Source organism: Giraffa tippelskirchi, chromosome 4 (assembly GCF_054371585.1).
Source record: "Giraffa tippelskirchi isolate mGirTip1 chromosome 4, T2T-mGirTip1v1.2.pri, whole genome shotgun sequence".
In the NCBI taxonomy this organism is placed as follows: Eukaryota; Metazoa; Chordata; class Mammalia; order Artiodactyla; family Giraffidae; genus Giraffa; species Giraffa tippelskirchi.
Genome location: NC_137278.1, coordinates 148,363,777 through 148,390,696, shown reverse-complemented (window position 1 = coordinate 148,390,696; position 26,920 = coordinate 148,363,777). Strand labels below are relative to the sequence as shown.

General features: G+C 38.6%; 1 protein-coding gene across 6 annotated transcripts in view; it reads left to right on the top strand.

The window, feature by feature from the left end:
- Nucleotides 1-1,675: 1,675 nt before the first annotated feature.
- Nucleotides 1,676-26,920, top strand: part of LEMD3 (LEM domain containing 3) — a 91,919-nt gene continuing 66,674 nt past the window's right edge. For 5 of the 6 annotated variants that reach the window (XR_014081879.1, XR_014081878.1, XM_081588849.1 and 2 more), the window contains exon 1: nucleotides 1,676-3,236. Coding sequence is in view for 4 of the 6 variants with exons in the window: in XM_081588849.1 (XP_081444975.1) it covers nucleotides 1,712-3,236 (1,525 nt within the window). In the remaining 2 variants the exon portion in view is untranslated. The remainder of the gene's footprint in view (nucleotides 3,237-26,920) is intronic. The other variant, XM_081588847.1, reaches the window with a different exon arrangement.

Here is a 26,920-nt window from a genome sequence, read left to right as displayed (position 1 = left end):
GTGATCCACACAATCAAAGGCTTTGGCATAGTCAATAAAGCAGAAATAGATGTTTTTCTGGAACTCTCTTGCTTTTTTGATGATCCAGCGAATGTTAGCAAGTTGATCTCTGGTTCCTCTGCCTTTTCTAAAACCAGCTTGAACATCTGGGAGTTCATGGTTCATGTATTGCTGAAGCCTAGCTTGGAGAATTACTAGTGTGTGAGATGAGTGCAATTGTGTGGTAGTTTGAGCATTCTTTGGCATCGCCTTTCTTTGAGATTGGAATGAAAACTGACCTTTTCCAGTCCTGTGGCCACTGTTGAGTTTTCCAAATTTGCTGGCATGTTGAGTGCAGCACTTTCACAGCATCATCTTTTAGGATTTGAAATAGCTCAACTGGAATTCCATCACCTTCACTAGCTTCGTTTGTAGTGATACTTCCTAAGGCCCACTTGACTTCACATTCCAGGATGTCTGACTTGAGGTGAGTGATCACACCATCCTGATTATCTGGGTCGTGAAGATCTTCTTTGTATAGTTCTTCTGTGTATTCTTGCCACCTCTTCTTAAGATCTTCTGCTTCTGTTAGGTCCATACCATTTCTGTCCTTTATTGAGCCCATCTTTGCATGAAATGTTCCCTTGGTATCTCTAATTTTCTTGAAGCGATCTCTACTTTTTCCTATTCTATTGTTTTCCTCTATTTCTTTGCATTGATCACTGAGGAAGGCTTTCTTATCTCTCCTTGCTATTCTTTGGAACTCTGCATTCAAATAGGTATATCTATCCTTTTCTCCTTTGCTTTTCGCTTCTCTTCTTTACACAGCTATTTGTAAGGCCTCCTCAGACAGCCGATTTGCTTTTTTGCATTTCTTTTTCTTCAGGATGGTCTTGATCCCTGTCTCTTGTACAATGTCATGAACCTCCGTCCATAGTTCATCAGGCACTCTGTCTATCAGATCTAGTCCTTTAAATCTATTTCTCACTTCCACTGTATAATTATAAGGGATTTGATTGCTCTTTCAATTCCCCAAATGACGACCTATCAAGATTATCAGATTTTAAAAGGGGAAAATTATGATACCTTACAACTAACTCGGGAATCAGTAAGCATTACTCTTGAAGAAAATTGTATTGGAGCTGGTTTACTCTATCTTTTCCTTGAAAGATTAGAGGAGTGGCTTCTCAAAATGAGCCACGAGAGAAGCTTTTTTTTTTTTTTTTTTTTGGTGAGGCAAGCGGAAAGACAAAGTGAATAGAGAGAACCAGGGCTAAGGGAAATTTGCCAATCACCTGGCCATCAAGATTTCTTTAAGTCTCTAGGCTCCCCTTGGCAGCGGGAATCTGGATGAAAAGGAAACTAATGCCAAGAACTTCAAGGCAGATTTCCCTTCAATTATTACTGCCCGGTGGCAGGAACCTGGAAAGAAGAGGTCAAGGTGTGGCTTGGCAAGAGGCAACTCCCGGGAAAGGCGCTGGGAAGGGCAGGGCGGAGAACAGACGGAGAGGATATGGAGACACCCCGAAATGAAAGCGCAGAAATACTTTCGGCCGCTGAAGCCGCGCGCGGCTCAGGTGGCCCTTTCCCGCTCAGGTGAGCTCCTCCCGTGCCTCCCATTGGCCAAGGCGTCCGTGGCGCTGGGAGGGCGACGCAGCCCGGTCTAGTTCAGGGTCTAGGGCGGCGCGTCACTTCCGGTAGCGCGGAGCTTGTAAAACACCCTGGAGAGAAAATGGCGGCGGCAGCGGCTTCGGCGCCTCAGCAGCTCTCGGATGAGGAGCTTTTCTCTCAGCTCCGCCGTTACGGCCTATCTCCTGGCCCAGTGACGGAGAGCACCCGCCCGGTCTACCTCAAGAAGCTGAAGAAGCTTCGAGAGGAAGAGCAGCAGCAGCACCGGTCCGGGGGCCGCGGCACCAAGACGCGGAACAGTAATAACAATAACACGGCAGCCGCCCCGGTCGCCGCCACCGGACCAGCTGCGGCGGCCGTGGGGATGGGGGTCCGGCCGGTCTCCGGTGACCTCTCCTACTTACGGACTCCTGGGGGCCTGGGCCGGATTTCGGCTTCGGGTCCGGAGACCCCCTTGGGAGGGCCTGGGGGCGCCTCGGCCACCCCCACGGCTGGCAGCAAAGTACTGCTGGGCTTCAGCTCGGACGAGTCGGACGTGGAGGCCAGTCCCCGGGACCAGGCCGGCGGCGGCGGCGGGAGGAAAGACCGGGCTCCGCTCCAGTATCGCGGGCTCAAACCGCCGTCGGCGCCCCTGGCCGCCAGCGAGGTGACTAACAGCAACTCGGCCGAGCGGAGGAAGCCGCACTCGTGGTGGGGGGCCAGGAGGCCGGTGGCCCCCGAGCTGCAGAGCCCGTCGGGGAGAGATGGAGCGGCGGACGACGAGGAGCAGGAGGGGGAAGAAGGCGAGGACAGGGACCCGGAGGCCGAGGAGCCGCGGTGGTCCGGCCGGACCGTGAATGGCAGCCGGCTTCTGCCCTACAGCTGCCGGGAAAACTATTCGGACTCGGAGGAAGAGGAGGACGACGACGTGGCCTCCAGCAGACAGGTATTGAAGGACGACACCCTTTCTCGGCATCGGCCCAGGCGGGGCCACAATAAGCCTCTCTCGTCGCTGCCTGCGAAATCGGCCGGCGGCCGGCTGGAGACCTCAGTTCAGGGAGGGGGAGGAATCGCGATGAATGACAGGGCGGCGGCCGCCGGGAGTCTAGACAGGAGCCGAAACCTCGAGGAGTCGGCGGCGGCGGCGGAGCAGGGAGGAGGGTGTGATCCGCTGGACTCCAGCCCCATTCCTAGATACCGCGTTAACGCTAAGAAACTAACCCCTCTCCTGCCGCCGCCACTCGCGGACATGGACTCAACCCTGGATTCGTCCACAGGCTCCCTTCTTAAAACCAATAATCATATCGGCGGCGGGGCCTTCGGCGTGGACTCCCCCAGGATTTTTTCCAACAGCCTCCCTCCCAGCGCGGCGGTGGCCGCCTCGAGTTCGCTCAGGATCAATCACTCCAATCATACAGGCTCCAATCATACCTACCTGAAGAATACATACAACAAACCGAAGCTTTCCGAACCCGAGGAGGAACTTCTCCAACAATTTAAACGGGAGGAGGTGTCCCCAACGGGGGGTTTCAGTGCCCACTATTTGTCCATGTTTCTCTTAACTGCTGCCTGCCTATTTTTCCTCATTTTGGGACTGACTTACCTAGGCATGAGAGGGACAGGAGTATCCGAGGATGGAGGACTCGGCAGTAAGTATTCAACCCCGTGGTGAAGGCAACAAAGGGTATGCTGTTAGTGGCCGGCTCTAGCCGCACTGGGCATTTTACCCGAGGTGACTTCAACCTGCAAGCACATGGTTTAATAGTGCAACACAACACATTGAGGGCATTCGTGTCATCTTTCTTTAAGAAAGAATATGGTTATCATGATAAGAATGATAACCCCGTGGCTGGTTTTAAGCTTTTTCTGTATGATGTATTGGGGAGTTCAAAACATCTTCTAAAAGAACAAAATATTATAAGCAAGCCTGTTAGTAAAGAGCATTTAAAATGTGTGACTTAAATTTTCTTTTGGCCTTAAGTAGTAACCATATGTGGAGATGCCAGTCCAATTACTCAAAATTTGAAAGTATTTTGATTGTTCAGGCATCATAAAGGCAGTGGGTTTTTTTGTTTTTTTTCAAGTTGAGTTGTGGTTCTAAAAGACAGTGTAAGATCTCTTGAAATTGTAGTTAAATATTTTGTAATATTGCAGTGTTATATTTTGTAGAATTAAGTATATGTGTAGATACCTCTAATTTCTTTAAAGTGAATGAATGCAGAAAGTCAGAAGGCACACTTCTAAACTGATTGATTTCCCAGCCCAGAGCAGCTCCACTTGCACTAGTGGAAAAAAGTAGCGGAATGGCAATCCAGGGTTTGCAGTCACATTAATTTGGATTGGTCTCCAGGCCCTGCCTTTTACTTTGCTGAATGGCTGTGGGCAGTCACCTTCACTTATTCATTAAGCCAGTATCATCTGTATTGAGCACTCAGGGTACAGCAGTGGTAAGTCAAGGTGTCCCTGCCCTTCATCACAGGAAGAAGATGAATACTGATCACTTTATGTTCTATGAAAGATATAAGGATGGTGTAGTTGGTGTACTCTACTATAGTACAGTACAGGGCTCTACTATATAGGGCTTCCCTCATAGCTCACTTGGTAAATCATCTGCCTGCAGTGCAGGAGACCTGGGTTCGATTCCTGGGTAGGGAAGATCCCCTGGAGAAGAAAATGGCAACCCACTCCAGTATTCTTGCCTGGAGAATCCCATGGACAGAGGAGCCTGACAGGCTACATACAGTCTGCAGGATCGCAAGAGTCGGACACAACTTAGCAACTAAACCACCACCACCACTATAGACACGGTGATGGTGGAAGCTATGTGAAATGAGACCTGAAGCAGGAAAAGACAGCCTTGTATTAGACAGGAGAGCATTACTGGGCAGAGGTTACAAGAGGAGGAGGAAAGGCCTTGAGTTGAGCAAGAGCTTTCCTGTAGTTATAGTACCTTGAGCAAGGGGGAGTGAGCTAGAGTGTGAGCTTCCTGACATAATCTGTAAAATGATGCTAATCTTGATTAGAATGATGCTTGGGAAGATTAAAAGAAAGTAAATTTAGTGTAGGATGCACTGCTGAATAGGTAAGTTCTCAGTGTTAGGTCCTTCTCCCCTGTACCCCACCCCCTGAAACTTTCTACCCTTTTCACTCAACATGAATTCACTGTCATGGTTTGTATTTATAAAATTGACTTCCTAGTTCAAAATAATTAGTTTTATTTCAAAATAATCAAAAGATGCAGTTAGCAGACTTAAAGAGTGGAGTGAAAATAGTGTAAGCCTCGGTTTGGATATAGCCAATTCTAAGATAGTCAAATAATAGATTATGATAGTCCTTAACTATAGAGGGGTTAGAAGAGGACTGAAATCTAGCACTCACATTATGGTGCCCTGGGAGCAAGAGTGATATATATATTGTGTCCTACCCCAGATATTACAGAGAGAGACAAGAAATAAAGTCTAGTATGTAGAAGTTAAACTAGTAAAATTCACATAAATGACATTACCTATGAGCAGTATCTATCTGCATGCTTGTTTCTCCAGTGGAACTGGTCTGTTCTGTGAACTGGCCCTTTTTTAAGGAATAAAGGCTTTGCAAGTATTATTGCTGAATCTGCCCAGCAAACTCACAGAGGCAGATGGTGTCATCCTCACTTTATAGGTGAGGACAGTGAGACTCAAAGAAGCTAAGAAATGTAGCCACAGATTAACAGCTAGTGAGTGACAGAACTAAGATTTGGTTTCAGATGTTTTTCAGTTGTTAAGCCCATCCTACTTTGGGTATTATTTGTAGAGAGCTTTCTAAATTAGAGGATACTTTTATTAGAATTAAGAAAATAATTGAATACTTGGTAAGATTTCATACAGAATTACTGTATGAAAGGTGCACAATTCTCAACTAAGGTGACTTACACATCTTTCTTGTCACTGTTAAGATGAATGACTAATATTTTCTTAGGCATGAAAATTTTAAATGGACTAGAAAGGGATAGGATTGCTAGGGCTTAGGTAACCCCCAATCACTTTCACCAGTGTGGAAGGAAGGAAATTATAAAGTGGTTTGCACTTTAATAAATGGTAAATGTAAGGTAGCCTGGGGGATGGAAAGAGCAGTGGCTAAGAGACAGAGAATCCAGGTCTTAGGACTTGTCAAAATGACCTTACTCAAATTAACTTCTGAGCCTTGTTTTCTTACATTTTAAATGGGGGAAACAATTTCTGCTGTCTGTCACAGTTGTGGGGATCAAATGACATAGTTTGTAAACAAATGTAAAGTGATATTCAAAAGTTTCGACAGCAGTTGTATTCCTAGTAAACTACAGTATATATGTGAAGAGAAATGGTTGTCATTTTTTTATATTTACTAGAGTATTTCTTGCCTATTCAACATTTAATTTTTATTCTGTTAAATACATATTTTAGATATTGATATAGAAATTTGAGTCAAAATGTGATGAATCCTTAAATGTATTATATACTTGACCTACTGTATATCCTGGTAGAAAGAAGGTGCCTGGTTAGTTCAGTTAGTGTGCACACCTAACGGTGAATAACTTCACTCCCTATATTTATGTATTCTGAATCCTTTGTCACAGTATAATTGTTCAGTTCAGTCACTCAGTTGTGTCCAACTCTTAATGGTTAGTCAGTGCTTAACTGTAGGTTTCGTTGATCAACCAGTGTGCTTAAGGAAATAGTTTACTTTCAGTAATAATTTCACCAGAAGATTGTAAGTTAAATGTGAGAGTAAGCTTTAACAAGCTTTTATTAGTTATCTTTTAAATTATGTATAACATATAATAGATTACCCCTTTAAATAGTTTCTAATCATTTGATCTTTAAAAACTTCTTATCAGTACCCTAGTTTTAGTAATTAAGTTACTATGAGTCTCTGCTTTCTTATCTGTAAAATTCAGGGGTGCCTTAGATAATGTCCATGTTCTTCCCAGCTCTAAGTTTTAAGATTCTGACTTTGAACTGCCTTACCAAAACAACTCAAGGATCAGCCTGAAGTCACATTAGATCATGACAACCCACCAAAAGGAAATAGAAAGGCAGAATAGATTAACTTTCTTAGGCTCATATGATCATTATTTAAAAGTTGTTCTTCAGTTACAAGAGACATAATTTTCATAGAAAGTTTGAACAGAGATCTGTGAAGCAAAAAATGAATCAGTATTGTATGCCTCACCCCCTAGTCTCACACTCAACCCTGGCATAAGTTCAAATAATAAATTAGAACTTTCTTAATGCTTTGCATGTAAATATCAGTATGTACATACATATATACATGAGTGTGTGCGCACAGACATTTTCATTCAACAGTAGAGTGCCTATCATGTGCCAAGCAATATTTTAAGCTGCAGGGATATGTGAAGAATAAGGCAGATGAAATCTCTCCTCTCATGGAGTTTACATTCTAGGGGGGTTGGGGAGATGGACATGTAAACAAATGAGAGTTTCAGTTAGTGATAGTTGCTAACGAGAGTAATGACAGTAACTTGAAGGCCATACAAGTGACATCATACTATACATATTCTTCAGCTTGTTTTTTCACTTAATATTGTATCATGGTTAACTTTCTTTATATTTAGCTTAAGTACAAAGCCATAATTTAAAAATCTCACACTTCACTGGTCCCTTTCTAATCCTTTGCTGCTGCTATTTAGTCGCCAAGTTGTGTCCTTCTCTTTTGCGACCCCATGAACTGTAGCCTGCTAGGCTTTTCTGTCCTTGGGATTTCTCAGCAAGAATCCTGAGTGGGTTGCTGTTTCCTTTTCCATCTAATCCTATAAAAATGCTGAAATGTTCTTTAACTCTGTTCTCTAGCTCTTACTCCTTCTCAGCCAAGATTAATGTCTCTTTCCTCCCCTACCATTCACTTAGCCCCCATCTAGTTCAGCTTTTTTTTTGCTTCACACCCTCTTCAGCATTTATTATTTGTAAACTTTAAAAAAAAATTATGTATGTATTTTTGACTGTGTTAGATCTTTGCTGCTACGGCATCTTTTTCTAGTTGCAGTGATCAGGGGTTACTCATTGCAGTGGCTTCTCTTTTTTTTTTTCCCCTGCAGTGGCTTCTCTTGTGGAGCACTGGTTCTAGGGTGTATGGACTTCAGTAGTTGCAGCGCACAGGCTCAGTAATTGCATCTCTTAATTGCTCTATGTTTGTGGAATCCTCCTGGACCAGGGATCGAACCTGTGTCCCCTACGTCCCCTACGTCCGCAGATTGATTCTCACTCTCTATGCCACAAGGAAGTCCTAGTTTAGCTTTCTTTACCATCCATTACCTCTGTAACCTCACTGTTTGTCCTCACTCAGTTGTCAAATCCAAGAAAAGGTTTAAAACATTTAATACATCGACAATTCACTTTTCATGAAACTCTCTCCTTCCCAAACTTCTGTATCACCACTCTTTCCTACTTTTCATTTATTTGTCTGCCTGTATTTTAAAGTCCGTCTAGTCAAGGCTATGGTTTTTCCAGTGGTCATGTATGGATGTGAGAGTTGGACGGTGAAGAAAGCTGAGCACCGCAGAATTGATGCTTTTGAACTGTGGTGTTGGAGAAGACTCTTGAGAGTCCCTTGGACTGCAAGGAGATCCAATCAATCCATCCTAAAAGAGATCAATCCTGGGTGTTCATTGGAAGGTCTGATGTTGAAGCTGAAGCTCCAATACTTTGGCCACCTCATGCGAAGGGTTGACTCATTGGAAAAGGCCCTAATGCTGGGTAGGATTGGGGGCGGGAGGAGAAGGGGACGACAGAGGATGAGATGGTTGGATGGCATCACCGACTCGATGAACATGGGTTTGGGTAGACTCCGGGAGTTGGTGATGGACAGAGAGGCCTGGCGTGCTGCAATTCATGGGGTCGCAGAGAGTCGGACACGACTGAGCGACTGAACTGAACTGAACTGATTTTAAACATTGGTGGTCTTATCCTTTTGCAGTTTCCCTAGCTAGTTTCATTGCCTCTCCTGGCTAATACCTCCCAGTTTTATATTTTTTGCCTTAGATTTCTCTCTCCTGAGTTCTTGACTTAATCATTTATTAGACAGTTTCTTCTGGATGTACCAGAAGTAACAACACCATCTGTCCTTGTCAGCTTTCGTTCTTTTACTTTGTTTCTCCTGCTTTGTTCCCTGTTTTAGTTAATGGCATTTCCATCCACCCAGAACTTAAGCTAAAAATCTTGAATTGCCTCGATTCCTTCCTTTCCGCCATCTTCCTTCCAAACTCAGATCGCAGTCTAACTGGTTACCAAATTCTGCAATTCTATCTCCTACCTACCTTTTGAGTCAATCTCTCTCTTCTCATTCCCCACTGTCTTGCCTGAACTGTTCTAGCAGTTTCCTAATAGTTGTCTATGCTTCTGGAGTGTAGCTTTTCCAGTCCATTTTTCAGTGCCAGAGGATTATTTCTAAAAAAAGAAAAAAATGTAATATTTCATTCATGCTTAAAATTACTCAATGACTTTCCCTTACTCATTAGATCAAATCTAAACTCCTTGGCTAAACTGTTCATGATGCGTAAGTATTCCTGCTTTTTCTCGCTTCATTTCCTAATAGTCCCTCTTATCACACTTTGCTTTCTGGAAAACTGGAACTTTCTGGAACACAACTTGGTGTTCACTGACTGTCATGAGGTTTTTGTGCCTTTGTGCATGTTATTCCCTTCTTTGAGAAGGTTGTTTCTTCTTAGTAACTGCTATTCATTCTTAAAAGTCTCACTTCTGTCTACTCTTAACTCCCTATCCTCTTTACCCTGGAGTTTGGCTCATTTGCTGCTCAAATAAGATCTTTCGCATTCTTCATATCGTATATTTCAGCGTTTATAATTGTGTGTGCCCACTGTGCTACATAGATTACAGCTCCTTGAGGTAATGTTCCTACAGGAGGAATTGAGTACACTGGTGAAGAGCACAGGCTTTTCACTCAGTTCTGTGTTTGAGTCCCTCCTCTCTCACTTGACCATAGGGTCATGAGCCTGGATGACTGAGAGAACAGTAATACCATTGACGGGGATTAGAGATGCTGAAAAGGGACTTTTTGGGGGAAAGGTGGCATAGAGAAAATTAGTTTATTTGAAGCTTATTTTTTGAGTTGTTCAAGTGGAGATAACCTGTAAGCTATTGTAGTTACACAACTGGATTAAAGATGAGAGAGTGGTGCATAATGTGAAAGTAAAGTACTGTTTATTAAAGGAATAGATAACTTTTTAATATTTGTTTCTTTTTTTTAATGTGGGTGTTTTCTTTTTCAAGACAAGATCAAGTGCTACAAATGGTACCGTAGGTTTTTAAATTTATATTTTTACTTTTTCAAGCAGTTTGACCAGCCAAAAGATCTAACACTTTGTTATCTGTAATAAAATAGGTATAAAGAATTTTGAAAATGATTTGTTGCTCTCATTCTTGAAGAATGAAAGCTGAGTGAGCTTGATGTTTTTAAAAGTTGACCACTTTGTAAGAAAAAAATTGTTAAACCTCCAAGAATATTCATGGGAAAACCAGGAATTTGTTTACCTCAGTTTGATGATTTGAGAAATTAAAATCTACTATATAAAAATATCTGTTATCTGAAAATTATCTCTGGCATAATTTAAAATAAAAATCATCAGAAAACTTGTAAATTCCCTATGAATATAGTCAGTGAGTCTAGTTTGAAACACTGGCATAAATATCAGGGCTTCGATCATTAAAAAAGAAACCTGGGTTTGACTTTGGGCCCTTCCTCTTGTTAGCTTTTTATTGAAGGCAAGTTGCTGAACCACTATAAACCTCAATTTTCTCACCTGTAAAATAGAGTTGTGAGAATTAAATGAAATAATGCATGTAAAGTACTTGGCTCAGTACATGACACATAGTAATAATAATAATAGCAGCTAATCCTTATGTAGCACTTTGTGCCAGGCACTGAACCTAAACAGTTATAATTTTACATAATCTTTATGAGGCGGGTATTTATCCCATTTTGTAGACAGGGAAACTGAGACACAGAAGTTACATAATTTGCCTGGGGTCATGAGTGCAGAGACAGTGTTTAGACTCAGTGACCCTTAACCTCTCTGCTAGATTGCCTTTTAATGTAAGTACATAAAGGCTCTGTATATGTCCTCTACTATTATTATTATCTAGACAGTTATCAAAGATGTGGATGGGTGAAGCAGCTTAATACATGAAATCCTAGAGTGCCAAGGGTAATCTGTGAAACAACTTCGTTAGGACAAGAAATTACAAATTTTTACTCACTTGACATTTAGGAATGGTGTGGAACCATTTATCCTTACTTAGATTTTAGATTAATTCACTGATGTATGAGGAGGGCAGTCTGCTGTAATATAATACAAGTTACATAATATGTAAAACCATAAGGCATATGATACTATTTTTAATTTTTGAAAGATTGGCCTAGTCTCAAAAGTGGTGGGAAAGTGGTCCTCTGATTTGTACCACTTTAAAACTTATGTTTTCCATTGTTCATTTTCAAGATGTAAACATCTTTTAAGTATAATACATTTGTTCTCTCATTTTTGTACCTTTTAAAAGAGCTTTGTGTGTATTTTCCTATGCTTATATTTATTTCAGTGGGAATGAAGCATTCTAAAATTTCAGGGATTTTTAAAAACTTAGATATTTTCATTATTTCTCAATAGTTATGAAGTTTTAAAATAACTTCTCCTTGCTGAGAAGTATTTTACCTAAATGAAAGGAACCTCAGACCAAAGAGGTTATAACGTAAGTGCAAAGAGATATTTATCTAGTTTATAAGAGTTTAAAACTGAAGTAATCTTTAAAATATATGGTAAGCAAGTAATAGTAGCTTCTTTATGAAAAGTATATTACTAATGGTATATCTTTATTCTTATCCTGTATTAATTTAGTATACATGAAAAATTGCTACTATTTAGTTTGGGAACCAAGCCCATACTAATTGTATAAATTATTATAACAGTTATTGTCTCATAGCTTCAGATTTTGACTTTCATACTCAGAATTTATTTTTAACAGGTTTTAAAGTGAACCAGTAGCGTGTATTTGGATTTTGCTGTTTTAATAATGTATGTTTTAACCTGAATATCACAAGTGGTAGTTTAAAAAACAAAACAAAACTTGATCTAATTAATATTCTTCATTAACATCACTCTGAAAAATAATTTTTAAACAAGAATTGACCAAGAGGAAAGTGTTTAGGTTTTAGTTTTTATTGAACATTTTTATAGTTAGGTTTTACATATTTTGTCTTATTCTTTTGAAAGTATATTTCTAAGGAATTACCTTTTTAAAAGGATTATAAAAATTTGTACTAACAGGTAATAATATCTTAAAATAAAGTAACAAATCTATCATATAGAAACCATCATTGTTACTTTTACAAGGTCTTAATATTTTTTCTTTCTTTCTAGAGGTATAGATTTTAAGGAGGCTTCCCAGGTGGCTCAGTGGTAAAGAATCACCCTGCTAATACAAGCGATGCAGGAGAGCAGGTTCCATCTCTGGGTTCAGATAGAGGAAATGGCACCCCACTCCAGTATTCTTGCCTGGAAAATCCCATGGACAGAGGAGCCTGGTGGGCCACAATCCATGGGGTCTCGAGGAGTTGGACATGACTGAGTGACTGACCATGCATAGAGTTTAAAGTTACACCATTTGTTTTGTCTTGGTAGCAGAGTTACTGCTCTGTGTCCATAGTTTTTTGCTTATAATGTTTTTGCACAATGACTTACGCATTCATTTTTATAGCTGTATTGATATCAAATGGCAAGCTAATATTTAGAAATAAGGCTTGGGTGCAAAAGTCTGCAAGTTACTGATAAGTGATGAAGAATGTACCAACAAAATTACTCCCCTGTCCTGAATATATATACATGAATGGGGAAAAAATCCTTTAGGAGCAAAGGGCATTTTAACACATGGAACATCAATTTTATTTTGCAGTTTAAGACCTCTTTTACATGTATGTACGTACAAAAGGAATTTGCTAATTGTGGCTAATTCCTGAAAGCACTTTGTACTTACAAATGAAACTTTTGCTCTGTAGGAATTCACCTAGGTATAATTTTTAAAATTTACATATAGAGAGAGTAATTGAAATTAGTTGGCAGAGGGAAATCTTTAGACTGTTTCTTCTAGTCCCTGGGGTGTGGCTTAGAACCTTGCTTAGCCTTAGTAATGACTTCCTGGATTAAGGATACCTATTAAGGTACCACAAATGCTTGCTTTCTTAAATTAGTTCACTTGAAGAAACATTGTTTCTCCTAGTCATTCATCCATTTACCCACTCATAAATTATTTATTGGGCACCTACAGATGTGATTCTAGAAGATGAGTATATACTTTCTAGAACTGTAGGAGTGATACATTTTCCCAACACACCACCTCCCTCCTCTCCCCTTGCATTCTTTCCTTTCTCCTAAATTGATGTACTAGCTAGCCTTCAGAATTGAAATTTCATTACTCTGCAGCATTGTTTCGGATTTGTGTATTGTAACTTGGGAAAGATGACTCCAAAACTTAGTTTCTGCAAATTTGAATACTCCCTATGATAAAGTTTACCACAAAAGAAATAGTTTCATTTCTTACAGGATTTTAGAAGTAATGAAGTGTATAGCTGGTAAGAAGTTGCTGAATAGCACAGGAAGCTAGGCCTGGTCCTCTGTGATGACTTGGAGGGGTGGGATGGGGGAGTGGGAGGGAGGATCAAGAAGGAGGGGATACATGTATAGTTAGGGCTGGTTCACGTTTTATTATGTGGTGGAAACAAACACAACATTGTAAAGTGATTATCCTCCAATTAAAAATTAAAATGTTAAAAGTAAAAAAGAGGTAAGAAAAATGAATTTATCCCAAATGAAAATGTTATCAACTTGAAACATTTATGAGTGTGGTTCAAGATGTTCTAGAAGTATTCTTACAACAGAAGTCTTGTTTTGTTTTACTTTTAAATGTCATCTTTAAATCTCCCTTCTTTTGGATTGTAAAGCCTTAAATGATAAAAGGGTTTACTAAGAGCTTTCTGTATTCAAGCAGTTTATCTTAATTTACATGAAGGGGGCTATTAATATTTCATGGGGAAACTGAAATACAGAGGGGAAAATGGTTAGGTTTGCCTTGTGTTAAGATCCCACCACCACTAACTAAGTTTTCAGGCCAGCATTTGAACCCATGATCTGACTTAAGAGTCCACGATCTTAGCCACTGGGAAGCAGTAGATTTTCTTAATGTATCTTTTCTCACCTAGTAACTTTGTTGGGGCAGATAAGTCACTGGTAACCTTTGGGCCTTGGTTTTTGCATCTGTCAAGTGAGGGGATAGTAAAATCAACTTTGCTTACAGCCATGACTTTCGTAGGGCACCGATGTGATGTTTGTGGAAATGGCTTTCTAGAAATTAGAAGTGATGTATAACTATGTTATTTTTTAATGTATTTTTTTAATTGGAGGATAATTGCTTTACAGTGTTGTGTTGGTTTCCTCCATATAACAACATGAATCAGTCATAACTCTGTGTGTATCTCAAGAGAGATTTTGAGCCCTCATCCCACCCCTTGATCGTCACAGAGTGCCAGGCTGGGCTTCCTGTGTTATACAGCAGCTTCCCACTAGCCATCGATTTTACACATGGCAGTCTGTATATGTCAACACTACTTCCTTAATCTGTTCCACCCTCCTGTTATTTTTAATATCATAAGTTAGAATTTCCCAGCAGTAGTAGTTTAAGCAGCATGTGTTCAACACTATGACATGTCCTATTAAGTAATAGAGAGTTGGTTAAATTTATAGCTCCTATCAGAATTTTTTTAAGTTGTCTCTCAAATTGTCCAAGTAGATAAAAGGAGTCATCTGTTTATATTACCTAATTAGTGCCTAATCTCTAGGTGCTGAAAAAGAATTTTCTTATCTTTGTTATTGTTTGGTCGCCAAGACATGTCCAACTCTTTTCGACTCCATGAACTGCAGCATACCAGGCTTCCCTGTCCTTCACTGTCTCCTAAAGTTTGCTCAAACTCATGTCCATTGAGCCATTGATGCCATCCAACCATCTCATTCTGTCTCCCTCTTCTCCTTTTGCCTTCAGTCTTTCCAAACATCAGGGTCTTTTCCAGTGAGTCGGCTCTTCGCATCAAGTAACCAAAGTATTGGAGCTTCAGCATCAGTCCTTCCAGTGAATATTCGGGGTTGATTTCCTTTAGGATTGACTGGTTTGATCTCTTTGCTGTCCAAGGAACTCTCATGAGTCTTCACCAACACCACAGTTTGAAAGCATCAACTCTCCAATCCATAAATAACTGCTAGAAAAACCATAGCTTTGACTATACAGACCTTTTTTGGCAAAGTGATGTCTCTGCTTTTTAATATGCTGTCTGGGTTGGTCATAGCTTTTCTTCCAAGGAGCAAGCATCTTTTGTGGCCTCAGGCAACTGTCCGCAGTGATTTTGGAGCCCAAGAAAATAAAATCTGTCACTATTTCCACTTTTTCCCCATCTATTTGCCATGAAGTAATTGGACTGGATGCCATGATCTTGTTTTTTGAATGTTGAGTTTTAAGCCAACTTTTTCACTCTCCTCTTTCACCCTCATCAAGAGGCTCTTTAGTGCTTTTTTGCTTTCTGCCGCCATCAGGGAAGCCCTTTCTTATCTTTACAGTTATATTAATTTAATAGGTTATGAAATACGGTTTGAAACTAGATTTTAGCCTCCTTGACTGTTAGAGGTTAGATTTGCTGATAGGAAAGATGGGATACATTGCTTTAATCCAAAATACAGTAGTGAATTTGAAACAGAAAAACGTCTCTTAGAAATATAGATGGGTCTTAGAGTAAGCTGCTGTTAACATTATCTGAAGAACAGACAGTACTTGCAGCTGGTAGAGAAGAATGGCCTGTCACATGCTGTTCTTCAGCTAGTTTGTAAGATAGAATACCGTGAGTACTGCTACTGCTTAAGTGGGAAGATGAGGTATGCCTCTATGAATAGGCAGTAGATTGAACAGGGAGTAATCGAGATTGAGGGGTATAAAATAATAAAATGAATTTGATAAACATTAATATGCTGATTTAATAAGGAATTTAAAGTGCATTAGGATCTTTAGTCTCCTAGTTAGTTCATATGTGGAACATAATGAAATTTTCATCCTGTTTTGCATTTGAAATTGTATCAGAGATACAGTTTTAGACCAAAACTGTCTCATAGAAACGTAGTATAAGCCATATATGTAATTTCAGTTTTTCAAGTAGCAACATTAAGATGTAAGACTTACTTAATCTGGTAATCTAGAATATTATCATTTCAATGTAACCAGTTTAAAAATTATTGAGATATTTTGCATTCTTTCTATATAAGAATGTATGGTACTAATAGCTGATTTTATACTCACCGACTGTCTCAATTCAGACTAGCTAAATTTCAAGTGGTCAGTGGCACAAGTGGCTAGTGGCTACTCTGTAGAATAGCACAGGTCTAGACTTCCCTGAGTTATGGAGTTATATTGTTGGTTTAATAAGATCTAACAGCTGCTAATTTTTGAATCTTACGATGTGCCTTGTGTTGTGTTCTCTATAATATTTTCACTTAATCTTTATAATAACTTCATGATGTAGATTTTGCTGTCTCATTTTGTAAATACAATGGGGTTTAAGAGATATTAACTTAAAGTCTAATGCCAAACAAGTGGGACAGCAGGGATTTAAAACCAAGTCTGACCCTAAAATCCTTGTCCTTTTCACTGTATTGCACTGTTGTAAAAAGCATAGTCACTTACCTAAGGTGGGTTGGTGAGTGAGATTCACTTCTTCCACTGCTCAGTCATTTTTGATTCACTGCAGTGACTTGATTTAATTAATCCTTATTTTAAAGTATAATACAGAGCATTTTAGTTTAACCTAAAATGGAAGAGGTATCCCCTAAATTCTTCCTTATATTTCTTATGGGGGATATTCTTTATATTCTTTTCACCATTTCCTGTTGTAAACTGCTTTGTGTAGCTCTTCAAACTAGACATGTAGGAGGAAAGAATGACATTTTGATTCTGGCACATGACTGTTTTGGGAAATAAGGAAAAAGTCAGCTACTGTTGAGAAAAATGAGAATAGAAATAACCAATAAAACTTCCGTGTGGTAAAAAAAATTTATAGGTTTTAGTACTTTGAGAAAGATTTCAGTCAGTCAGTTCAGTTGTTCAGTTGTGTCCAACTGTTTGCGACCCCATGGACTGCAGCATGCCAGGCTTCCCTGTCCATCAACAACTCACGAAGCTTGCTCTGACTCATGTCCATCGAGTCGGTGATGCCATCCAGCCATCTCATCCTCTGTTGTCCCTTCTCCTACTGCCTTCAATCTTTCCCAGCATTCAGGATCTTTTCCAATGAGTTAGTTCTTCGCATCAGACAGCGAAACTATTGGAGTTTCAGCTTCACCATCAGTCCTTCCAATGACTATTCAGGACTGATTTCCTTTAGGATGGACTGGTTGGATCTCCTTGCAGTCCAAGGGACTCTCAAGAGTCTTCTCCAACACCACAGTTCAGAAGCACCAATTCTTCAGCACTCAGCTTTCTTTATGATCCAACTCTCACATCTGTATATAACTACTTGAAAAACCATAGCTTTGACTAGATGGACCTTTATTGGCAAAAGTAATGTCTCTGCTTTTTAATATGCTGTCTAGGTTGGTCATAACTTTTCTTCCAAGGAGCAAGCGTCTTTTAATTTCATGGCTCCAGTCATCATCTGCAGTGATTTTGGAGCCCAAGAAAATAAAAGTTTGTCACTGTTTCCATTGTTTCCCCACCTATTTGCCATGAAGTGATGGGACCAGATGCCATGATGTTAGTTTTTTGAATGTTGAGTTTTAAGCCAGCTTTTTCACTCTCCACTTTCACTTTCATCAAGAGGCTCTTTAGTTCCTCTTTGCTTTCTGCCATAAGGGTGGTGTCATCTGCATATCTGAGGTTACCGATATTTCTCCCAGTAATGTTGATTCCAGCTTGTGCTTCATCCAGCTTGGCATTTTACATGATGTACTCTGCATGTAAGTTAAGTAAGCAGGGTGACAGAATACAGCCTTGATGGACTCCTTTCCCAGTTTGGAACCAGTCCGTTGTTCCATATCTGGTTCTAACTGTTGCTTCTTGACCTTAAACTAAACTGAACTTGACCTTAAACTAAACTGGGAAAGATTAAGGGTGGTCTTATTCATCACTCTCTTTGATTTATAAAACATTCTCTCAGTTCTTTTGCATGGTGTTAGTTTATGGTGAATTTATACCTAACATTGAATGAATTTGAATACTTAGTGTTTGCTCATAAAGACAAGCTGTTTGCTTCTAGAAGGAAAAATAGTCTATGATTTTTGAATGGTTGTTTTCCAGATCATGTGTAAAATAGTTGTTTAAACTTGAAACATGTCTAACTGTACTGTTTTAAGTTCCCAGGCTAGCCCATAGAAAGTTATTTAAAACTGTATTGTTTTACAAAACTAATTCAAAAAGATACATGCACTCCAGTGTTCATAGCAGCTTTATTTACAGTTGCCAAGATACACAGCCTAAGTGACCATGACAGATGAGTGGGTAAAGATGTGTGTATGCACAGATGCCCACACACACAAAGGAATACTACTCAGGCATAAAAAAAGCAAGGAAGTTTTGCCTTTTGCAACATGAATGGACTTGGAGGGTATTATGCTAAGTGAAATAAGGCAGAGGACAATTCTATGATATCACTTACATGTGGAATCTAAAAAAAAATACAACAAACTAGTGAATATAAGAAAAAAGAAACAGACTCACAAATACAGTGAGCAAACTAATGGTTACCTCGGGAGAGGTAGGGAGAGGAAAGGGGAGAGAAGCAACGTAGAGGTAAGGGATTAAGAGGTACAAACTGTTATGTATAAAATAAGCTACAAGGATATATTGTACAACACAGGGAATATAGCCAGTGTTTTATAATAACTATAAATGGAGTATAACCTTTAAAAATTGTGAATTACTATATTGTATACCTGTAACATATAATATTGTACATCAACTATATAATATTGTACATAAAAAGTATATATCCTGTTTTAGCATGGGTATCGTGTTGGTATAAGTTTTAGGTCCTTAGAGTGTGGGCATGTTCTGTGGGAGTTGCATTAGGAGACAGCAAGTTTATTTTTGTTTTTTTTGTGTTTTCTGTCTCTTAATTCCTGTTCTTATGCTGGCCTACGCCTCTTGCTATTCTGCTAGGATCTTGGTGAAACATCTAAGTGCTCAGTACTTCAGATTTTTTCTTTTTTTTTTTTAATTGAGAAATAATTGACTTAGTGTATTAGTTTAAGGTATGCTATTAATACATAATGATTTGATGTATGTATGTTTTGTGAAGTGATAATCACTAAGTTTAGTTAACATCTGTCACCATATATAGTTACAATTTTTTTCTCGTATGAGAACTTTTAGGAGTTACTATCTTAGCAGCTTTCAGTATACAGTGTAGTATTATTACCTATAGTCACCACACTGTCCATGACATCCCCAGGACTTATAACTGGAAATTTGTACTTTTTGGCCATCTTCACCCATTTCCCCTACAGCTCTACCCCCCGCCTCTGGCTGCCACCAATCTGTTCACTGTCTATAAGTTTTGTTTGTTGGTTGGTTGGTTTAGATTCCACATACAAGTGAGATCATACAGAATTTGTCTTGGTTTGACTGATTTCATGTAGCATAATGCCCTGTAATAAATAGTAGGTCCACTTATTGGGTGCTTGGCAAGTATAAACATAAATCTTTACACTTAAGCATTTAAATCTTAAGCATTTTGTTTACATATTTTGACAAATGAAGAATTTGTAATGGAGGACTAGGCTAATCACTTAGTCCAAGATTACAGGTCAGAGAGAGGAGTTAAGGAGTTGGGTTGTTGGTTGAACTGTGGCAGTGTAAATCGAAAGCTCACCCCCAACTGTTGTGCTATATTGCATTTCTCTCACATTGCCTCTTTCCCTTTTAACAAATTGCAACTCTGATTTTCTGAGTTCAGCTACTTTCAGCTAAATGATAAGAAAAATTCATTTATTGAATTAATTTACAATATTATAGAATTCTGATAATAAAAATAGGATTTTGATTAAATTTGATAATGTGATGATCTTTAGTGAGAATTGAGCCAATATGGAATCAGAACTTAATCCTGTTTCTCTAAATCATCCTTCATTTTTATATGTGTTGTAGTTGGGTTGCCTCCATTTTTCAGTTAGATGTTAGGTCAATAGTTCTCAACGTAATGGGCCGAGAACATTTGGGAACACCACCCATTACAAGGTATTGTCTGATGACCTAACAGATGATTTGCCCTTCTCATATTGTGCTGTTATTTTTAACTGTGTATCAATACTACCATGATTAGAATATAAAAAATTACATATTCATGAGAGAATTTTGTCATATTTTCTTAGTGTGTGAATACTAAAAATACTGCATTGGGGATCTGAACATCTTGATGTAAATGAAATCCTTTTACTTGTAAAGAAACATTGCTTAAAACATGCTATAAGGAAATTATATACACTGGTTATGTTTTAGAGTTTGTTTCAAGGCAACTGTAGTGAATAATGGGAAATCAGTTGTAATATTTGAATGAATGACTAGCTTGCCAACCTTCAGCTGGTAAAATCCCTTTAATCTTAGAGGTGATTCTGCTTTAAATACAAGATCTTTATTAACCCAAATTCTCTCTCTGATTAGTGAAATTTGGGGCATTTAGTATAAAATTCAAGTAAGGAGGTTTTGGGCAGAGAGCCTTGCCTTGGGGGTCTTCCATTTTGTCTCTTTCTAACTTAAGAGTTTATGAAAAGACTCTGTCATTTCTTCCCAATAGCTCCAAGGCAGAGACAAGTGAGGAATGGAGTAGTGGCATATTGTGTTATTTTGTAAACTGAGTGACGTCTGTTATTTTTTATTTCATGCTAGAATTCGGGAAAAAAATGAAAAAGCTCAGATTTATCAATCTCTTTTCTCCCAACATTGCTAAGCATAGTCACAAACCATCCCATTTTATGTTAGTTTGCTAGATAGAGTCTCAAAGAGGGTGACTTGCTGAAGGTCGCAAGTCATAAACTTTGGAGCAAGTATTCCTTGCTCTAGAGATTTTTCTTTTTCATTTTACCTCACTGCCTTTCAGTGTGAAGAGTTCTTTTTCATTCATCTAAATGACATGACTTCAGAAGTAAGCATTACTTGAGGAAATTTTTATTTAAATTATAAAAATTTAATTTGTAACTTTGGATTAAAAAATTATTTTTGGCTGCACTGGATTGCTTTGTGTCGGTTTTCTCTAGTTGTGACAGGTGGGGACTGGTCTTACTTGTGGTGCATGGGCTGCTTATTGCAGTGACTTCTCTTGTTGCCAAGCACTGGCTCTAGAGCATGCAGGCTTCAGTAGTTGTGGCACATAGGCTCAGTAGTTGGCACCTCCCAGGCTCTAGAGCCCAGGCTCAGTAGTTGTGGTGCATGGGCTTAGTTGCTCCTCGGGATGTGGAATCCTCCCAGACCAGGGATCAAACCCCTATGTCCCCCTGCACTGGTAGGTGGACTCTCATCCACTGCGCCACCAAAGAAGTCCTGTAATTTGAATTTAAAAATTTTAATAGGTTGAAATTAATATATTAAAGTTATAAATTATATTAATATTGTGTCACCCAAGAGGGAAAAGAATAAAGATACCACCCAATTACTTTGAAGATAGTTAGTGCCTTTATAAGAAAATTCTGTAATATTTGAGCTAGAAAATGAGAGAAATAGAATGATTTAGGGTCATTGCCTAAATTTTATTGTAGGCAGAATATCAGTCCACATGCGTTTTAAAAAATAATGGTACAACATTCTGTTGGGTTTGCTTCAGTCAGTTCAGTCACTTGGTCATGTCTGACTCATTGTGACCTCATGGACTGCAGCACACCAGGCTTCCCTGTCCACCAACAACTCCCGGAGCCTGCTCAAACTCATGTCCATCGAGTTGGTGATGCTATCCAACCATCTCATCCTCTATCGTCCCCTCCTCCTGCCTTCAGTCTTTCCCAGCAGCAGGGTCTTTTCCAGTGGGTCAGTTCTTCACATGAGGTGGCCAAAGTATTGGAACTTCAGCTTCAGTATCAGTCCTTCCAATGAATATTCAGTCAGGACTGATTTCCTTTAGGATTAACTAGTTTAATCCCTTTGCAGTCCAGGGGACTCTCAAGAGTCTTCTCCAACACCACAGTTCAAAAGCATCAGTTCTTCAGTGCTCAGTTTTCTTTATGGTCCAACTCTCACATCCATTCATGACTACTGGAAAAACCATAGCTTTGACTAGATGGACCTTTGTTGGCAAAGTAATGTCTCTTTTTTTTTTTTTTTTTGTGGGGAGGGGGTTGGTTTAGATTGCTTATTTAATTTTATTTATTTTAAGCAAATACCTCCTTTCTTTAAAATTCTTTTCTGGTAATAAATTTTGTAATGGATTTTGTAAATACATGGTGATATGGATTTTGATGTTTAAAAGCAAGGTTAAAGCTTGTAGAGTATACATTTGCAGGGGATGAGAAACAGCTTAAAATAGTAAATCAAAATTCTGGCGAGTCATTTTGCTAACTAGAACAGACATAACATGAATGTAAATATATATGTAATCTTGTGCTTTAATTTATAAGACTTTTTTTCTACCAGTTTATTACAGATTTGTTGCCATACTTTTTTGGGGAAGGGGCCTATTTTTGTTAATAAATTTTAATTCTAGAGGAAGGAAGTTTTCACTGAATGAATAAAGGCAGATAAAAAAATCAACGTTTTTGTCTTATTCAATCACCTTAGAGTTTAAAGGACTTTTAGAAGTCACTGGCTGCTTTGGACAGTGGGACTTGGGAGAAGATGTTTTAGTTCATCTCTCAAGAGTCTTAAACTGGAGGTTTACCTCAGGGTGTCTGTGGACTCGGACTGTAAAGACTTCAGGAATCAGTTCAGCTCAAGGTACTCTGGGTCTGTACTGCATGCAGTTATTTCACTTACTTAAAACAATCCTGAGAGCCAGGGGGTGGTATCATTCCCTTTAGATTAGGAAACTGAGGCTTAGGGAGGTTAAGAAACATCTGAAGTCAGTAAGTAGTAGAACCAAGATTTCAGTACAGAGAATCTGACTTCCGGCATGGGATCTTTGTCCTTGTACAGTACTGTCTACCTGGATTTCATTTGAAACTATCTTCACCAGCTCTCTCTCCCCCAGAAGTTTTATATTCTACTAGACCAGGAGTTCTTAATCCCCTGTGGTCTCTGAACCTTAAAGAAGCCATAAGTGGACTCCAGGTAAACTCCTTGGAATTAGATGCAAATTTTGAATGTGTATTCATTTTTCTTGGGATAGGGTCCATAGATTTTGGCAATTTCTCAAGGGTCTCTGACCCTCCAAAGTAGTGAGAATCACTGCACTGTAAACTGCCCTGAGGAAGGTACTATGAGTTTTCATTTTTGTATTCCTTAGCATCTGGTTTTTTGATTGCTCAGAAATATTCATTGAAGAGAATTTAACAAATAAGAGATAGTATGTGGGGAAGTAAGCTTAGAATTGGTCATAATTTGGGAATTTTAAGATGCCTTGAAATGTTTACTAAATGAGTATGAGAGCATTAGTTTTATTTACTTGGTTCAGGAAATTGTTTTGTTACTGACAAGTTTGAATTTCCAGCTATGGTATATAGGTTTTTTGAAGTCAGAGCATAAATTAGCAAAATTTAAGTGTGTTCAGAAATGCCATTGAAAAGTCCTCTAGATCCAGAGGTTGCTATGTGGTTTCTCTAAAAGGCCAGTTTTGTTTGTGTTTTTGTTTTTTTCATCCAGTGTAAGAATGAGCTGTTTTAGTACCTGGTGGAGCTCTCAGGTCCATAGCACATCTTTAAACATTAAAATCATACTCAGTGCTTAAAGTATTCCTAGTTATGAGAGCCACATGGAAACTAAGAGCAGTGGAGGGAATGGCAGTGTCATATCTCCCATCTCAAGCTTTGTCTAGAGCACGTGTGTTTTGACTGTATCAGGGTAGATTGGTTGTTGGGAATTGCATGCGTTATTTTTTTTTTCTAAGTGGTTGTTCATGTTCACACGTATTTATTCATATTCTCTCTACTACAAGTAGAAGTTAAAAGTAGACATTAGGTGAAAATCTGATGATTCCAGCATATGTTGTACTTTCGGTTCATTGTGTTCAAGCATGAGTTTTACTCTCAAGGTTTCATATATTTTTACCAACAAAAAAGTTTCTTACTTAGACTATTTTACCATGTCAGAACTGCTTACATTTTGTTTTATCGAATGTTTTTCTTTTTTTTTAACCTAATGATGACATACTTAAATTCCTCTGTTTGCCAAATGACTTCAATTTCATCTGCTTTCTTCTAGAGCTAAAAGGCAAGATATAACGTTAGAGCACGTTGCTCATAAAGTTGGTGTTGAGCGTTTTGGGGGTTTTTTTTCTGTTAGCTCCAAATTCAGTTTATATGTTAGTTTTGGTCACGCTTTAATCTCGGTGCTTTGTCTTTGCATATAATGCCCCTTTCCCTTGTCTCTCTTTATTGCATGGAATAAGCACTATTTTTTGTTTTTTTTCCCAGTTTTATTCACTTTTTCATTGCACTGCAGCTTTTGTCTCCCCAGCTGTCTTATTTGAATAATGTCTCCTTGCTACTCAAAACTAGCCATTCATTGTGACTGAGAATGTTACTTAAGTAGAAGGACAGTGTTATTTGCTCAGTGTCCGACTCTTTGCAACACCATGGGCTGTAGACCAACAGGCTCCTCTGTCCATGGGATTCTCCAGGCAGGAAGACTGGTGTGGGTTGCCATTTCCTTCTCCAGGGGATCTTCCCAACCCAGGGATCGAACCTGGGTCCTCCTGCATTGCAGGCAGATTCTGTACTGAGTCATGAGGGAAACCCTAAGTAGAAGGAAAATCTCATGAATTTAATTGTATGGGAAATGCATGTTGCTTTATTGCATTGTGCTGGAGATGGGTTGTACAGCGTATCACAGATCCCTTTTGGATTTCTAAATTCTCTTTTAGCAATATTCTTTTAGAACAGCCTCTTTATAATACAGTTTCTTTTGTATTCTTGGCAACGTAAACCTTGAGGAAGTGTTACAGCCAGTCTCTAGTGTATAACAGTTAATGTTTAAAATCTCTTAATACAGTGAGCTGTCACCATGTTTAATAAATTACAGTATTGCATTAACATAAATTCCTTTGGGTGCCAAGATATCTGTTGCACAGATGCTTGCTATTATTTATAGGTTTGTTTCTAACCTTTGTAGGTTGACTTTTATTTTTCTGTTCATTTGTCACCATGCAGTAGCATAATTCTTTAACTGGCATATGTGCAAAATAGTTTTCAAGAAGAGACTATGAAAGTACTGAAAAAGCAGATCACTCAAAACTTTTGGACCTTAAGCAGTATAGTAAGATAAAATTCCCATAATTTAAATAGACATATTGTCTATATTTGAATGTGTTCTTATATGGCCTTCCTTCCCAACATGGGTAAACTACAGAAGTGTCTTTAGCTGACAAAACTAGATGATGGCAGTAGACTGATCGTTTCTCTCTGGTTTTGAACCTCTGAGACCAGGTGTTGGGGTGGGGAAAAATTCATATGTTTGTATTTTATTTTAGAGTAAGCTGTTGGTATTTTCTGTAAGTCTGAGTCTTCTTTTGGATTAAAGATTTTTTGAGTGGGAACTTCAATTTTATTTGCTAGTCAGATTCAGTAATCAGTAACTCATATTCTTCTTTAAGTTATGGATACTCTATTAAAATATCAGAATTAATTTTTAGAAGGAATGTGTAATATTTTGATGTGCTAGTGCTCTAATTTTCTAATTTAGTAATTACTTTAGTTAAATGAAGCCAGTTTTGTAAAATCATTGGGAGATGAACTACCTCCAGCTCAGAAGATTAAATGTATTAGAAAATAGTTTTGAATATTTGTAAACATTTACTTTTTAAAAGTTACTAGACACAAACTCCTACATTTTACTACTTCCCTATCTGGCAAGTTTCTCCCACTATTTTAGTAAAATAGGATAAAATCTTATCTGTAAATATAAGTTATATGTATTTTTAAAAATAAGACTATAGTAGCCAGGTCTTTCTAAAACAAAACAAAAAAACTCTTACATTCCAGTAACTCTTCTCGTTTTTTGCATAAGAGAGGAACTTTTCAGTTTTCAATTTGTTTAAGAATTTAGACTAACTTGGGAGGAAGAAAAATTTTTTTTTCCTTGTACAATAAGCTGCAGCTATTATAATTGGGGTTTTAACTAGTGCATCTAGGAATTGAAGTGGTCTTTTACTAGTTCTCTGGTAGGATTTTAGCACCATTAATGAATGGGGCTTCCCTGGTGGCTTAATGGTAAAGAATCTGCCTGCCAGTGCAGAAGATGGGATTTCGATCTTTGGGTTGGGAAGATCTCCTGGAGAAGGAAATACCTACCCACTCCAGTATTCTTGCCTGGAGAATCCCATGGACAGAGAAGCCTGGTGGGCTACAGTCCACAGGGTTTTGAAAGAGCTGGACACGACTTAGCGACTAAACAACCACCACCATTAACAAATACTTATTGTTTTGTTTTTTATACTTTTCCTCCCCTAGTATTTTATTATGAAACATTTCAAACAGGAAATTGAAAGATTGTGCTGTGAGCACTTTAGATTCTACAGTTTACATTTTCTGTATTTGCTTTACTATGTATCTTATTCATCATTCTATCCATCCACTGTTCTTTTTAAAAAATATATCTAAGTAAATTGAAGATATTAGAATATTCCACCCTTACATACTTCATGAATGTTAGTAATTAAGAGTGAGGTTTTTTCTTTTTTCTTTTTAGGTAAAATTTGCATGTAGTCAAATGCACAAATCTTTAATGTACCATCAGATGAGTTTCAAGGAACACATCTAGCCATGTAACGTAAACCCCTGCAGATATAGAACATTACCTTCACCTCTTCTTCCTCATGCCCGGTCAATACACTGTCACTGTTCTGTTGTTTTCACCATAGATTTATTTTGCTTATTCTAAAACTTCGTAAAAGTGAATTCATAGAACACTCTTTTGTGAGGCTTTTTCACTCAGCATGATCTTTTTGAGGTACATTAATGTTGCATTTTCTAGTAGTTCATTCCATTTTATTACTTTTGGTTTATTTTGAAACCTCGGGTGTACTTTACACAGAAATTATTTGTCCCTTCCTGAATCCTTAAAGCACTCTATACTAAATTCTAAGGTATTTGTTATATCATAGATACTCATTTATCTTCATTACTCCG